A 13186-nucleotide genomic window follows, 5' to 3' on the forward strand; every position below is an offset into this window, starting at 1 on the left:
ACACGGCGGCGTTGCCGTGTCCCTTTGCATGTAGTCGATCTCTCTCGAAATTATTCCTACGATTCGAACGAAAGATTTTTAATCTTCGCCGACCAGCATTTCAGGGGCAGCGTAAAAGCGAAAATGTTCGGTTCAATTTTCTGTCGTGGCACCCTCGTAATTAAATACTTTCCATCCTTCTTAGGCTCCGCCGTGTTACGCATTGTTTTCGCAGTCAATGTTGGTGTACCATTGTTGCCCGTCGCACGGACCTGGTTTTGTTTCCTTGCCATTGTTCGCCGGGGGGAAAAGTGAATTTGCTGGACGTGCTTTCAGCCGGCCGTCGATGCACAATGAAGTCGCGATCGCACGATACGAACGCGCGGAGAACTTACGTTTGAAAAATTCTCGAGGAGTACGGTTACGGTGCTCCCAGTATTTGCCGACGTATTGTACGAAAAATAATAGAGAATATCTTGCTCGCGAATATTGTTCTTATTTAAAATCTAATTTTTTTTTATCCAAAGTCGAGTCGTGTATTTTATTATCTCTGAATCTTTCATCGCGCGCTAAGGCGTCGGCATCGATCGAATCGGAGATTAAATTTCCGGGACTGTTATATCGATAAAATCAGAGTTTATGTTTCGAAAGGAGGATTCGCGATGCGGCGGTCAGCAAACGTAACTTGTTCGGAATTTATGTGCTCTGAATCTGACGGTACAGTGAGACGAATGGCCAGTTTGGGTGCAAATAAATATTTAATTTATATTTTGCTTTTTTTTTTGTACAGTGTTTCAGGTCCCTGAGTCCATAAAAATGATTCATTGATGATTTTTTATCATCTCGGTGAATGAATTTTATGAACCAGTCTTATCAATAAAAATTCAAAATTTGTTTTAAAAAGAGGTAGACTTTTTCAGCATCCACTTTCTACTTCAATTGAGCGAAATTAAATAGTATTTTTCAATCGCATCAAGTTCCATTTAATTTGTATGTCAAGAGGTTCATTCCTACTCTAACAGACTTTTTTCCACCTAGATCTGTTTTCCACGCCACTGCGTGACGTCGTCGTACAGCCGTACGCGCGACACACGCATCCAAATCGGTTCCGCTGCGAACTTGTAAACTTTGATAAAGGTATACGAAACTCGTTGCGCCGAAACTTGGACCCGTTTAAAATTCAAATAAGGGTTTTCCATAATCGACCCGAACGAATTTCGACGCGATAAAAGTTTGCCGACACCCACGGCTGATAAAATTCTTGGCGATAATACTCGGGCGAAGTTGCTCCGAGATGAAAAAAAAGCTCTCGCCTGCTCGCTTCGTCGTTTAAAATAAACCAGAGAAACCGGATTATCACGGTCGAGTACGGAATTACTCTCTTCCGGCCGAAGTTGTAATCTTCGTCGAACTAGAGAACTGAAAAAGGTAGATTCGCGCGAGTCGAATTTGATTTGGAAAGGTACCGGGGCTCCAGGTGCATCAAACGCGGAAATTCATGAATTTTTTCGTATTCCCGAATGAAGATATCCAGCGCAAAGACGAGTCACGGTCCGCGAAGCGAAACGAAAAGAACGAATGTTGCGCAGCTGGGCGTCGCCTATGGCTGATCATTTTTTACGGACGAGCACAATGACTTACGGCACGCGTTAGCGTGCCGTGCAGCGAATCCAACAGCAGAGAAACACGGATACGTATGGACGCGTTGCGAGCCAGACGTGGCGAATTTATCGCCACTGCGTAGATACTTTGTCCGATAGTATTGAATCGTAGGCATTAGCGATCGGAGCGTGTAGATACGATTTGTAAAAATGTTTGCCAGACCAGCTATACTTCCAAATGACACATCGGTTCTCGAAGTAACTCGCAGGAAATATACTTTCTCGAATTTTCAGTTCGCGAAAGGAATGGATGGATAAAATTAGAATCGTTTTGTATTTGTTTATTTCGAGACTGGTAGGAATATCGAAACGCGGATGTTCCGACATTATTTAATGGCCAGGAAGTCGAGTTACGAGGCCGTGTAGCCGTCTTTGCGTGGAAAACTGCTGGCACGAAGATTTCCGAGTTATCTGATGGATGATAAGGCGACACGAGGAAGATAAATGATTCTTTTTCTTCGTGGTAACAACAATTCCCTTTCGCGGCGAATTTTCTTCGACTTCTGTTTGGGATTATTTGTTGGAAGCATCGAGCAATCCCAAAACAACCATTACACGGTATAGAAAACGCTTGAAAATCGCTATACAGTAAAGTCTCCTTAAATGCACAAGCTCGGGTGACTCGGCTCGCATGAACTTGTGCGTTTGACGTAGAGTTCGTATACTTTCTGATGTTTGCCGACGAGCTTCAAACGTGGAGAAGGACAGCGGATAAAGAAGAGGAGCGAAAACGCCAGAGTACAGTAAAGACTGGATAATAATGTAAGATAGGATTGACTGGATAAATGCAAGATGATTATCCTCAACACAAGGGGGGCTCCCCCTTGACTCTGCACGAGCGAGCAGTGTAACATGATCCTAACCGATTGATACGCTTCTGCCGACTGCTTTTTTCCCTCAGATCTCTTTCTCTTTCACTCTTTGTCTTTTTCTACGTTCGGTACTCGACTAATCTAATCTAACTAATCTAAACACAGATAAGTGCGATGTTTGAGTCCCGATTTTCTTGTACTTTGTACTAAGACAATGTTATCTCAAACCAAAAATAGTAGAGATTAGGTTGGCATCCAACAACTGGCGACCCAACCTCAACTCCTCCGTCCTTAGATGTCACGAACCTCGAGCTAATAAACGTCGGTGAACCGGCACTACTAATAGATATCCGAACCGACGCGACGACAACGCGCAGAAAACTATTAGACGTCGTGGATCCACAATGTCCGCTGACGAGGGGATCAACTTAGCATGAGACCATCCATCAAGGCTTTTTCCCCCTCGCTTGCTTGCCGGCATCAAACACAGATCAAGGATGGCATCGTTCGCCGGGCGATCCTTCATAGACGCGACAGAAGGCCGGGACGCAAAACCTCGAAGGACAAAGGCGGAGTAATCAAAGCTGGCCAAGAGACGCGGATATATCCCTGGTTCCCATGCGGCGCTGTCGCTTCCATCGCGGCGGAATAAAAGTGCCGTCCTCGAGGCCGGGACGCCGAGGGGCGACTGTTTTTCATCGGGCGGGATCGCAGCCTGGCGACGCCCGCGGTCGGAATAATTGACCCAAATGTACCGCAAAAATAGCGGATCATAAATTACACCGACGGAACGGGAGTGCACTTGACACGGCCCTGTCGCGAAACGGTCAACGGGGCTGGAGAGACAGACGACGCGGCAGAAAAAGGGGCTTCCGATTCAAGGTTACTCATTCTTCCGGCACGTCCTCGTTTCGAGTGGTGCGCGACACAATCGGGAAACTCGCGCAGCTGTTCAAAGGGTCGCGCAGTTATTCTCCGGCTGGAAGAAGGACACCAGAAGGAGCTAGTTGTCGCAATCGTCGCGATAACGGTTAAGGTAACGCCGATGTTTGCTGTTCGCCGATGGTTGTTCTTGAGCTCCATGCGCGGACCTCGGGCGAACTGTGGCGCCGCTGACAGTGGTACCAACCAGTACAGAACGATTTTCCCTTGACGCAAGTTAAAAAATCCCTAAATTTTATTAAAAACCCGCTGAAATATTTTATATATTATATGTAGCTTTATGACAGTTGAGTTGGGACACCCTGTATGATGCATAATAAGTTGTTACAAGTAAATATATTGCGAATTACGTCGTGTTTGAGCTCATTTTAATCAGAAAAGTGTCAGGAATATCCCGGTATTAATTTTGACAACAAAAAAGATAATAATAGAAAAATTTCACCTTTGCCATTGAATTGTCTCGCCCGAGTAATCCGATCCCGGATCATGTTACACTGCTCGATGATCGAACTCCTAGACTCCTTAAGGGTTATACCTCCCAGTGGTGGCGATGGTTCATGTGCATTTATCGTAGATAAATTTGTGCATTTATGGAGACATTACTGTAATTAGCTTAATCGGGAGCTCAGGCTTCTGAAAAAATACACACTGGAGACAGGAGATTCCGTAGAGAGGGGTCTCGAGATCGGCTAAGAAGTTTTATCGGGCGTTTACGGCTCGAGAAGGAGAGGAGTCGCGAGCAAATAAATCTGCTGGCACGGTATAGTGCCGTGCAGACTGAATAAATTGAATAGCCCGAATGATTGTAATGGATTGAGTAGATTAAGCAAGTAGCACAAACAAATCGAATAAAGTGGGTCGTCTAGTGCGCTTGATACCCCACTCGACTGGAATACATCATTCGAGACGATAAGAACTTCGTATCATGTTCAAATAGCGTAAAACGGTTGCGCTAAACCAACCGCTGATGCTGCATCGGTCGATAAAGCTAGAAAATGGAAAGGCGGTTTGACAGCTCGGAAGTCTATGTTGAATCGGGATTGATTTTAAATAATAAAAACAAAGTTCAAGACACACATCTCTTCTATTCGGTCACACAACAAATATTCTGCGAGCAATTTTGATGTTTATCGAGAAAACCTTGGGCAATATTAACCCTTCCATTGCATCCAGTCTGACGATGCGTCTGGTACAAAATCCTAGCATAGGGTTTTGTGTACCTACGGCTCACATTACACTGACGTGATGTGTTCCCACTCAATCTGTATCTACCTTAAGTCTCGCCAGTAAATAAAGTGTTAAAGTAGAGGAGACACTCCAAACGATCCCCAACTCCCTCCGAAGCACTCGACGACAACCTAACCGTCCCGACTCTCTGTTTCCAGGTCGCCGTTAAGAGGTCGACGCGAGCCATGTAGGGGAGGACCGATCCAGAAGTCCATCGAATCATCTCGCGTAACCCCTGCGACTGCTGGCTAGCTTTGCTGACCAAACGGCTACCTGGCTAGCAATATTCCCGTAACGGAGCTCACGCTGGCAAGCGTCCCAGTAGCGGCAGAAAGTTGGCAAGTGGCGACGCCCTTTCCCCGACGAAGATGAAGGCCAACCTGGTACGTCGACTCGTAGGCACGTCCGTGACCTAAGGCCGCCCGTCGAGTCTCTTCGAACCGAAGAAGAGGAACAAGGCCAAGGAAAACGGTTCAGCCGTAGAGGCCGAGGCATGACGACGATCGCTACGACCTCCGAGCCAACGGAGGTGTCCTCGGTGGACGTGACGACCCTGCTGAACGCCATCTCGACCGAGGAGAGCCAGTTCGTCAACGGCACCTACGCGAACGAGCCCAAGTGGTCGTTACCGGCTACCATAGCCAAGGGCTGTCTCCTGGGCTCGATAATCGTGACCGCGGTGTTCGGCAACCTGCTGGTGATGGTGTCCGTGATGCGTCACAGGAAGCTGCGAATAATCACCAACTACTTCGTGGTCTCGCTGGCGCTGGCCGACATGCTCGTGGCGATGTTCGCGATGACGTTCAACGCGAGCGTTCAGCTCACCGGAAAGTGGCTGTTCGGTTACTTCATGTGCGACGTGTGGAACTCGCTAGACGTCTACTTCAGCACCAGCTCGATCCTCCATCTGATGTGCATCTCGGTGGACAGGTACTGGGCGATCGTGAAACCTCTCAAGTATCCTATCATCATGACCAAGCGTATCGCCGCGTACATGTTGCTCGCCTGCTGGGTGATGCCCGGCTTCATATCGTTCATGCCGATATTCATGGGCTGGTACACCACCGCCGAAAACACAGCTCATAGGGAGAAGCATCCGGAACTCTGCGAGTTCAAGGTGAACAAGATCTACGTGATATTCTCGTCGAGCATCTCGTTCTGGATACCCTGCACGATCATGACCCTCACGTACTTCGCGGTGTTCAAGGAGGCTAACAGGCAGGAGAAGCAGATGCACAGCCGCATGGGTAACGTGATGTTGCTTAGCCACAGGCCCAGCAAGGACCTGAACAATCTTAACGGGGAGTTGAACAGTGCGGGCTCGTCCAAGACTTTGACGTTGAACGAGATCAGCACGGATCACCTGCACACCCCCACGAAGGACAAGAACATCATGAAGATGAAGAGAGAGCACAAAGCTGCGAGGACGTTAGGCATCATCATGGGTACCTTCATACTGTGCTGGTTGCCGTTCTTCTTGTGGTGCGTCTGAGCATTCAGGCTTTGTGATTTCTTTTGTTTTATTTTTGTGAATCTCTCGCGGAGTTAGGCTCTTCGTTTAGCCTCTAAGACTGCGATTAAGTGTTCGAGGGGTGACTGGTTGCGTGGATGACGATCATCCTCTTTGCGACGCTAGCGAAAAGTTCGAAGGATTGTCGTATGCTACTCGACTTTTTGTTTCGGGAAATTGTAGCCTGGCGTTTCTTAAAATTACTATCCTAGTCGAAGCTTCTCCCAAGCATAATCCTGCGCTGTTTTTTTCCAAGGACCTTTCGCTGTTCATCAGACTTGAGCAACTTGAACCAACTCCCCGTCAAATAGACTCTTCTCTGAAATATTCCCTGTGTCGAAACTTTTCGTAAAGGAGTTTCATCCTATCGTGGCCTGATAAGTCTCGCTCCTTTCCGCATGCGAACCTTCCAAAACGGATCCATTCATCCCGTTAAACTGAAACTTGTGCCATAAAACTTGCCGATATCCTCCCATTAGCGTGAAAGTGTCCTAGTGGCCCAGACTCGCGTCTCGGTCTGCTGCTCTTTCTAAGAAAAAAAGGAGACTCGAGCGACGAGTTCTCGTGCCAACGCTGATCGAAAACGACGAGAGCCTTGACACGCATCGCCTATGAAAAAGAGGTTCTTCCATAAACTGATCGTGTTCAACGATGGAACCGCTTATTCATGGGCGACACAGGGATCCCTTTTAACCCTTTGACTGCGGGACGAGTTTTGCTGGAAATTCCAAGAGGCGTACGGGTGTAAATTTTTTCAAATATATTAGCTTGTAGGGAATAATAAGACGTATTTTTTTTTTTAGTATTTATAGTTTATTGGTATGATGTTTAGTTTCAGAGATAAAAATTGAAAATTTAAAAGACCTTTTTTCTGGGATCTCATAGTGGTCCGATCCTGTTACTGTTGTTATAAAGGAAAAAAAATAACGGTCGAACAATAGAATTTAACAAAAATATCATCTTATAGAGAATGAAAAAACGATACTTTTTCGTATGTGTAGTTTATTCGTACGATGTCTAGCTTCACAGATAAAAATTGAAAACACCCAAAACCTTTTTCGTGAAATTCAATTTTTCCAAACGAACTTCTGACTCTACAATTTTTATTTTCGAAAGTAACCCTCCTATAAATAAACTGTAAGTAGAAAAAAGTTTCTTCTCGTCATCCCCTGTAAGTCGATAATTTTTAAAAATTGATTCAAGGATCACAAACATTTCTTTGAGCCCGTTTCCCGAGAGCGTCCATCTACTGCACCCTTCACGGTCAAAGGGTTAAACGTATGTTCGCCTATGGGGTGGCCTCTTGAAGTGAACTCTCTCCGCAGGTACGTCATCACGACCCTCTGCGGGGAATCCTGCCCGTGCCCCGATATCGTGATCGCGCTCCTCTTCTGGATCGGATACATGAACTCGGCGCTGAATCCGCTGATCTACGCGTACTTCAACCGCGACTTCCGAGAAGCCTTTAAGAACACGCTGCAGTGCGCTTTCTGCTCGCTCTGCAGGAGAGAGCCGTCCGACCTCGAGGCGCTCGATTTCCGTCGGCCGTCCCTAAGGTACGATCTGGTCTGACACATTGAGGTACGCACTACATTCTATCGCTTTTATCCTACCCACCCTTTCTTCCCCATCCGTGTTTCTCGATGTACAATTCTCGTCTCGGTCGATGTCAACGCGACCCAATTAAGTAGATTCCTCTCAGAACGTTCTCTTCGAGAACGTTCCCAAGAGTAGATAGCCGAACGCCTCTGGACGTTTAGGGGACTGCCAATGTTTGTTTATGTTTCGCCGAGACCGTTTGTTTTTTATCGACTTAAACGGAAATGCGTTGATAAAGGTGGATCGAAGAGCTCAGCGATACGGCAACAGAGTAGGTAGGCGAGTATCGTCCAGCAGCTTTGGGAGGCGAAAATATTTGCTGCTCACTTTGGTCTGCGTCCATTCACTTTATACCGTGCCTCGACTGTTTTCAAACGCGGAACGCGCCAATATTATATCCGTTTACGGGTTCTGTAGAGGCTATAGGAGCTGCCACGGTTGAATGTCGGCGGTGCGATAGCTAAACCACGCGTTTCCTCTTTGTATTTTTTGACGTGAATCGTGACAACCCTCGAGAGTATATCTACAACGCGAAAGGACATTTTAATCTGTATATTTAAATTCCGTTAAATATTAATTTATATTTACCTTTCGAAATTTCGATTACCTTTTCAGTTATTTCCGTTTGTTTAATTTTTTATGACTCGAACGTAGCAAATTCGAAGAAATTTAATCGCAATTTATCGCGAACCGCGACGGTATTCCAGGGTCAAAAATACAGAATTTACGGTCGCCGCAGTTCAATGTAAAAGTTCCTCGTAAACGTTTCGTCCAATTCGCCCGGCTGCGACCGTAATAAAATTCTAAATGCGCCGCGTAACTTCGTCCGCCTCGCGTGTCCGACGCTGAAAGTAATTTCGGAAAATGTTCGCCGCCGTGTCCATGCATGATTTAATTAATGCGTCCCGATTCACGGGTCGCCTTCCGTTTGATAACGCGCGGCTCTCGCGTGCGACTTGGCCGACGAATTACGTGTTACACGTTCCCCGAGATCCGCAAAGCGTGACTGTAGGCGCGCATTGATTACAGAAATCATGGAAGAGAACGTATCAAAGTTACGCAACACGCTTGGCCGTATAAAACGGATCAAATGCGACGATACCTTTTATCGCGGACATTTTGCTAAGCACGTACATTTTGAAAGTAACGTGTATCGAAGTACGTTTCGTTTCGAACGGTCCGTTTCAATTGGAAGATAACGAAATCGAGGAGAAATAGAAAATTCCTCGTACGCGATGTCTGCGAGCATCGGCGCGAAGTGGAAACGGCGAGTAATGGTCAGACGCGCGTATACCGAGAACTTTTATGGGGTCATTTTATTTTATTGGCCAAGAAAAACATGTTTCTACGTTAATTTTTTTCGAAATGATATTACGAAACGATTTATTTTAAACTTTCTGCGTATATTTATTATGCAACTGGATAGAATTAAGTTCGCGATGTTTGCGAGCACCGGCGCGAAGTGGAAACGGCGAGTAATGGTCAGACGCGCGTATCCCGGGAACGGTTTAAGGGGTCATTCTACTTTATTGGCCAAGAAAAACTTGCTTATACGCTAATTTTTTTTCAAAATGATATTACGAAACGATTTATTTTAAAGTTTCTGCGTATATTTATTATGCTTTTATAATTGTATTAGAATTTTTTCAAGAAGAAATATGAATATTACATTGAACTATCTTTAATTAAACGATAATCTATTTTAAAAACACAATACGGTAGAATGACCCGAGAATCGATTTTCTCGAGAACGACGTCTAGAATGATAACAAGTACTTCATTCTACGTTTTCGATTTGTTTCTTTCGCGAGAAATCGCCCCTCTGACCGTTGCGGCTGTACACTCAGGAACATCCTGTATAAAATCCCGCATACGAATTACGCGATCTCCATGAAGCGATCCGTCTTCGGCTTCCCAATCGGGGCAATTTCGAATTTATGAAATTTAAATGTACCAAAAATTTCGGTATATATCCTGGCTAACGGAACTCCTCCTCCTCCTCCCCAACCCCCTCCCCTCTCGCTAAATTAAATTCGAAATAGTGGTTTAACGACCGATCCCGAGCAACGCGAACCTGGGAAATCACAGTTGAAAACTTCAGCGCCACCTGCATTCGCGACGCAAGAAAATTCCATAAAACGGAGATGATTAGAAGCGTGGACGGCGAAGAGGGAGGCGGGTTGGACATTACTTTTAATTTCGCTAGGAGAAAGTAGGTCAAGTCGAGAACCGGATGCTCAACTTTTTCACACAAATGCGAGCGTAACTCAGGAAACGCGTGCTTCTTCCACTTCGCTCCCGTCCCCTTTCAAAGTGGTTCACCGCGGAAAAGAAAGGGAAGACGAGTTTTTAGCTCGACGGCGAAGCTTCCCTTTCGTCGGGAAATTCTGATCGTTTGCCTCTCGAAATCGATATTTATCGTACCCGATCGTTCCGGAAGAATTTTTTAAAGCGACTTCGACAATCGGTTCCGGCGGGCCCCGGATTCGTTTATGCGAAATGAAACCGTTTACGTTTCGCGGTGAAAAATATTTCTTGATTGCTGGAAGCGAGTCGGCGCGTCAATATTTGCTCTTGCGATAATAGAGAACGCAAAAATGTTTGTGTTTACCGGTATCCGTGTATATTCAAACACGCGACCTCTGCGACACGAACACTTCGCGGATTGACGCGGACGTTGCAATAGCTGTCGCAATTTCCCGGGAAATTAAAATACGAGCTTCGGCCAGCGAAATGGGCACGATATATCGCCGCGTTTTGTTTTTATATCTTTTTATTCCATTGCGTGTATTTTTAACAGGTGTTTAACTTCGGTCGTAACCGAACAGCTGTGAAAATAAATTACTTAGGGTGACACGACGTAGAAGCTCGTAACGCAAACAAATCGCTTATGGAGTTATTTGCAGTTGGAGACCGTGGGACGGGGCTGAAAGCCACGAGCGTGCGAACTAGTGGCGCTAAAGTAATCGCGAGGTCCTGCATAGATTCTTCTGTAATACAGTATTGTCTCGAAATAAACAACTGTTTTCCGCCTCGGGATAAGCAACTCGCTATCCCCACCTTTCTGTTTGAAGTCGTTGAACGTAGAAAAAGGACAGAGAGTGAGAGAGAAAGAGGGGTCCGAGGAAAAACAGCAGTCGGCAGAAGCTTATCAATCGGTTAGTATCATATTACAGTAAAGTCTCCGTAAATGCACAAATATCTCTACCATAAATGCACTGAAATCATCCCCACCACTGAGGGGTCCGGGAGTTCTATCGCCGAGTAGTGGAAACATGATCTGAAATCGGATTACTCGGTGAGACAATTTAATGGCAAAGATGAAATTTGTCTATTATTAACTTTTTTGTTGTCAAACTTTTACCGGGATACTCCTGACATTCTTCTGATTAAAATGAGCTCAAACACGCCGTAATTCGCAATATATTTACTTGTATGTATCATACTTGTGTATCATATAGGGTGACCCAGCTCAACTGTTATAAAGCTACATATATATGACTTCAAAACTATCGGCCGTATGCAAAATTACAAGTATTTAAATTGCAATTTCCAGAAAAATGGAACTTGGCTATCGTATCTCGTTAAATGAGAAAGTTAACAAAAATTCCTTCTCGCTGAAACATTCGCCCCATTCGCCCCGTTATAGCTTTATAGCAGATGAGCTAGGACACCCTGTATATCGTAGAACACTGACTAAAAGAAGATGCATGGTAAATATCGTCCGAATTGTATCGCGTTTGGTCTGATTTTAATCAGTAAAATGTCAGGAATGTGATGGTAAAAATTTTACAATCAAAAAGTTAATAATAAAAAAATGTCACCGTAGCATTACATTGTCTCACCGACATACCCTGGTGTTTCAGCTCCGTCCTCTTCCTTTATTCGTTGTCCTTCTCGACGTTCGAAGCTTGTCGGCAAACGTCAGAGTATGTACGAAGTCTACCATAAACGCACTAGTTCACTCCCGAGTGTGTGCATTTATGGCATAGACACATTTATCCAGTCAATCCCGTCTTGCACGGGAATTGCTAATTCAGTCTTTACCGCACCTCCCTCGAGATAAGCAACTCGTCGGTCGCGACCGATTTGCTTATTCCGAGACGATACTGTATCAACTCCTCGATCGATCAAAAAAACTAAATCGCCTCTAGCCCATCGCTACTCTAAGGTCGACCGCAAGCGTACCCGCACAACCGTCGATTTTAATTCCCGACCACATAATCCCAACTCGATCGAACCACACGTATCGGTTACCACTGTCTGCTTGTACTGCTTGCAGGTACGACGACCGCACTAAGAGTATATACTCGGAGACGTACGTCAAGCACATCGACCGGCGAAGATCGAGCGAGTTCGGTAGCAGTCTCTGAGAAGAGGGCAACTTTATACGTTAAACCGCAATCGCGAACAAGATACGCATAATACGTACACGCCCACCCATACATCCGTATCATCATCCACGCAAGCAACAAGCGACCCGTACCTCGCAACGAGAGATTCTCCGTTATATTGCCAAACCACACACACATACACGCACGCAACAACAAACAAACAAACAAACAAAAGGAATCTCATCCCAAATATTCGCATTTTAAACGTTTTGAATGGCCCCGTGCATTTTCGATTTCAGCAGCTTCTCGTCCTGAAATTTCACGTTAATCACGCGACTAGGTATAAAAATATCGAAAAATACTCCGGAGATGTTTACACGGGCCGCCATCGACAGGGACCATCAGGGACATGTCGTCGAACACCGGGCAATATCCAGAATCGGTTTTACCACGCAGAACTACTTCTTCTACCGTACTCTCCAACGCGTCCCGAGCCCAGCCGTGTCTCGCGACTCTTACGCGCCGAGGCGAGCTGCAGAGGGAACCGAAACTGCAGGGGGCCAGGAAACACGGAGACACGCGAGAGTCGTGCGACGTCGTCGAACGATCACAGAGACGGAACACCTGGTGGAGGTACACACGCATACAACGCATAGATCACGTCACATTGCCAAAGATAGTATTCTTAAGAGAAGCTTCCGCGACGAGAGAGTTCCACGCCGAGATCGACCGATGGATCAGCCGAGGGAACACGAGAAGTTCGAAGAAGAGCGACAGCCGCGAGAAAAGCCGACCGTGTCGCCAGACCTCGTCCTTTCGACGAAGGACTCTCTACGCGACCAAACCGACCGACCCCATCCAACTACTCTAAGTCGATGTTCCAAACGTGGTCTCAACAATCTTTCCTAAAATTTTGCTAAAATCGAGAGTTTTCCAGAGGTCGGGTCGATTGATTCGGTCCGAGAGAGGCGCGAATGTCCGATTGGGTGGCCAAGTGCATTAGCTCGACTCCTGTTCGACGTCGCTTCCGCTTCCTTTTTTTCCAGCGAACGCGGACGACCTGACAATTCGTTCGCCATTGCTTCACAGTTCAGATCTCGGATGCGGGTCCGCAGCTTTAGA

General features: G+C 46.0%; 1 protein-coding gene across 6 annotated transcripts in view; it reads left to right on the forward strand.

Annotated features, from left to right (window-relative positions):
• LOC128892754 (octopamine receptor beta-2R-like) overlaps positions 1 to 12935 on the forward strand; it is a 148042-nt gene extending 135107 nt beyond the window's left edge. For 5 of the 6 annotated variants that reach the window (XM_054153313.1, XM_054153304.1, XM_054153319.1 and 2 more), the window contains 3 exons: positions 4780 to 6103; positions 7457 to 7687; positions 12013 to 12935. In XM_054153313.1, the coding sequence (XP_054009288.1) occupies positions 5115 to 6103; positions 7457 to 7687; positions 12013 to 12103 (1311 nt within the window). In that variant the 5' untranslated portion in view covers positions 4780 to 5114 and the 3' untranslated portion in view covers positions 12104 to 12935. Of the gene's footprint in view, positions 1 to 4779; positions 6104 to 7456; positions 7713 to 12012 lie in introns of all 6 variants that reach the window. The other variant, XM_054153335.1, reaches the window with a different exon arrangement.
• Positions 12936 to 13186: the final 251 nt, after the last annotated feature.

The sequence above is a fragment of the Hylaeus anthracinus genome, unplaced genomic scaffold (assembly GCF_026225885.1).
Source record: "Hylaeus anthracinus isolate JK02 unplaced genomic scaffold, UHH_iyHylAnth1.0_haploid 0, whole genome shotgun sequence".
NCBI lineage: Eukaryota > Metazoa > Arthropoda > Insecta > Hymenoptera > Colletidae > Hylaeus > Hylaeus anthracinus.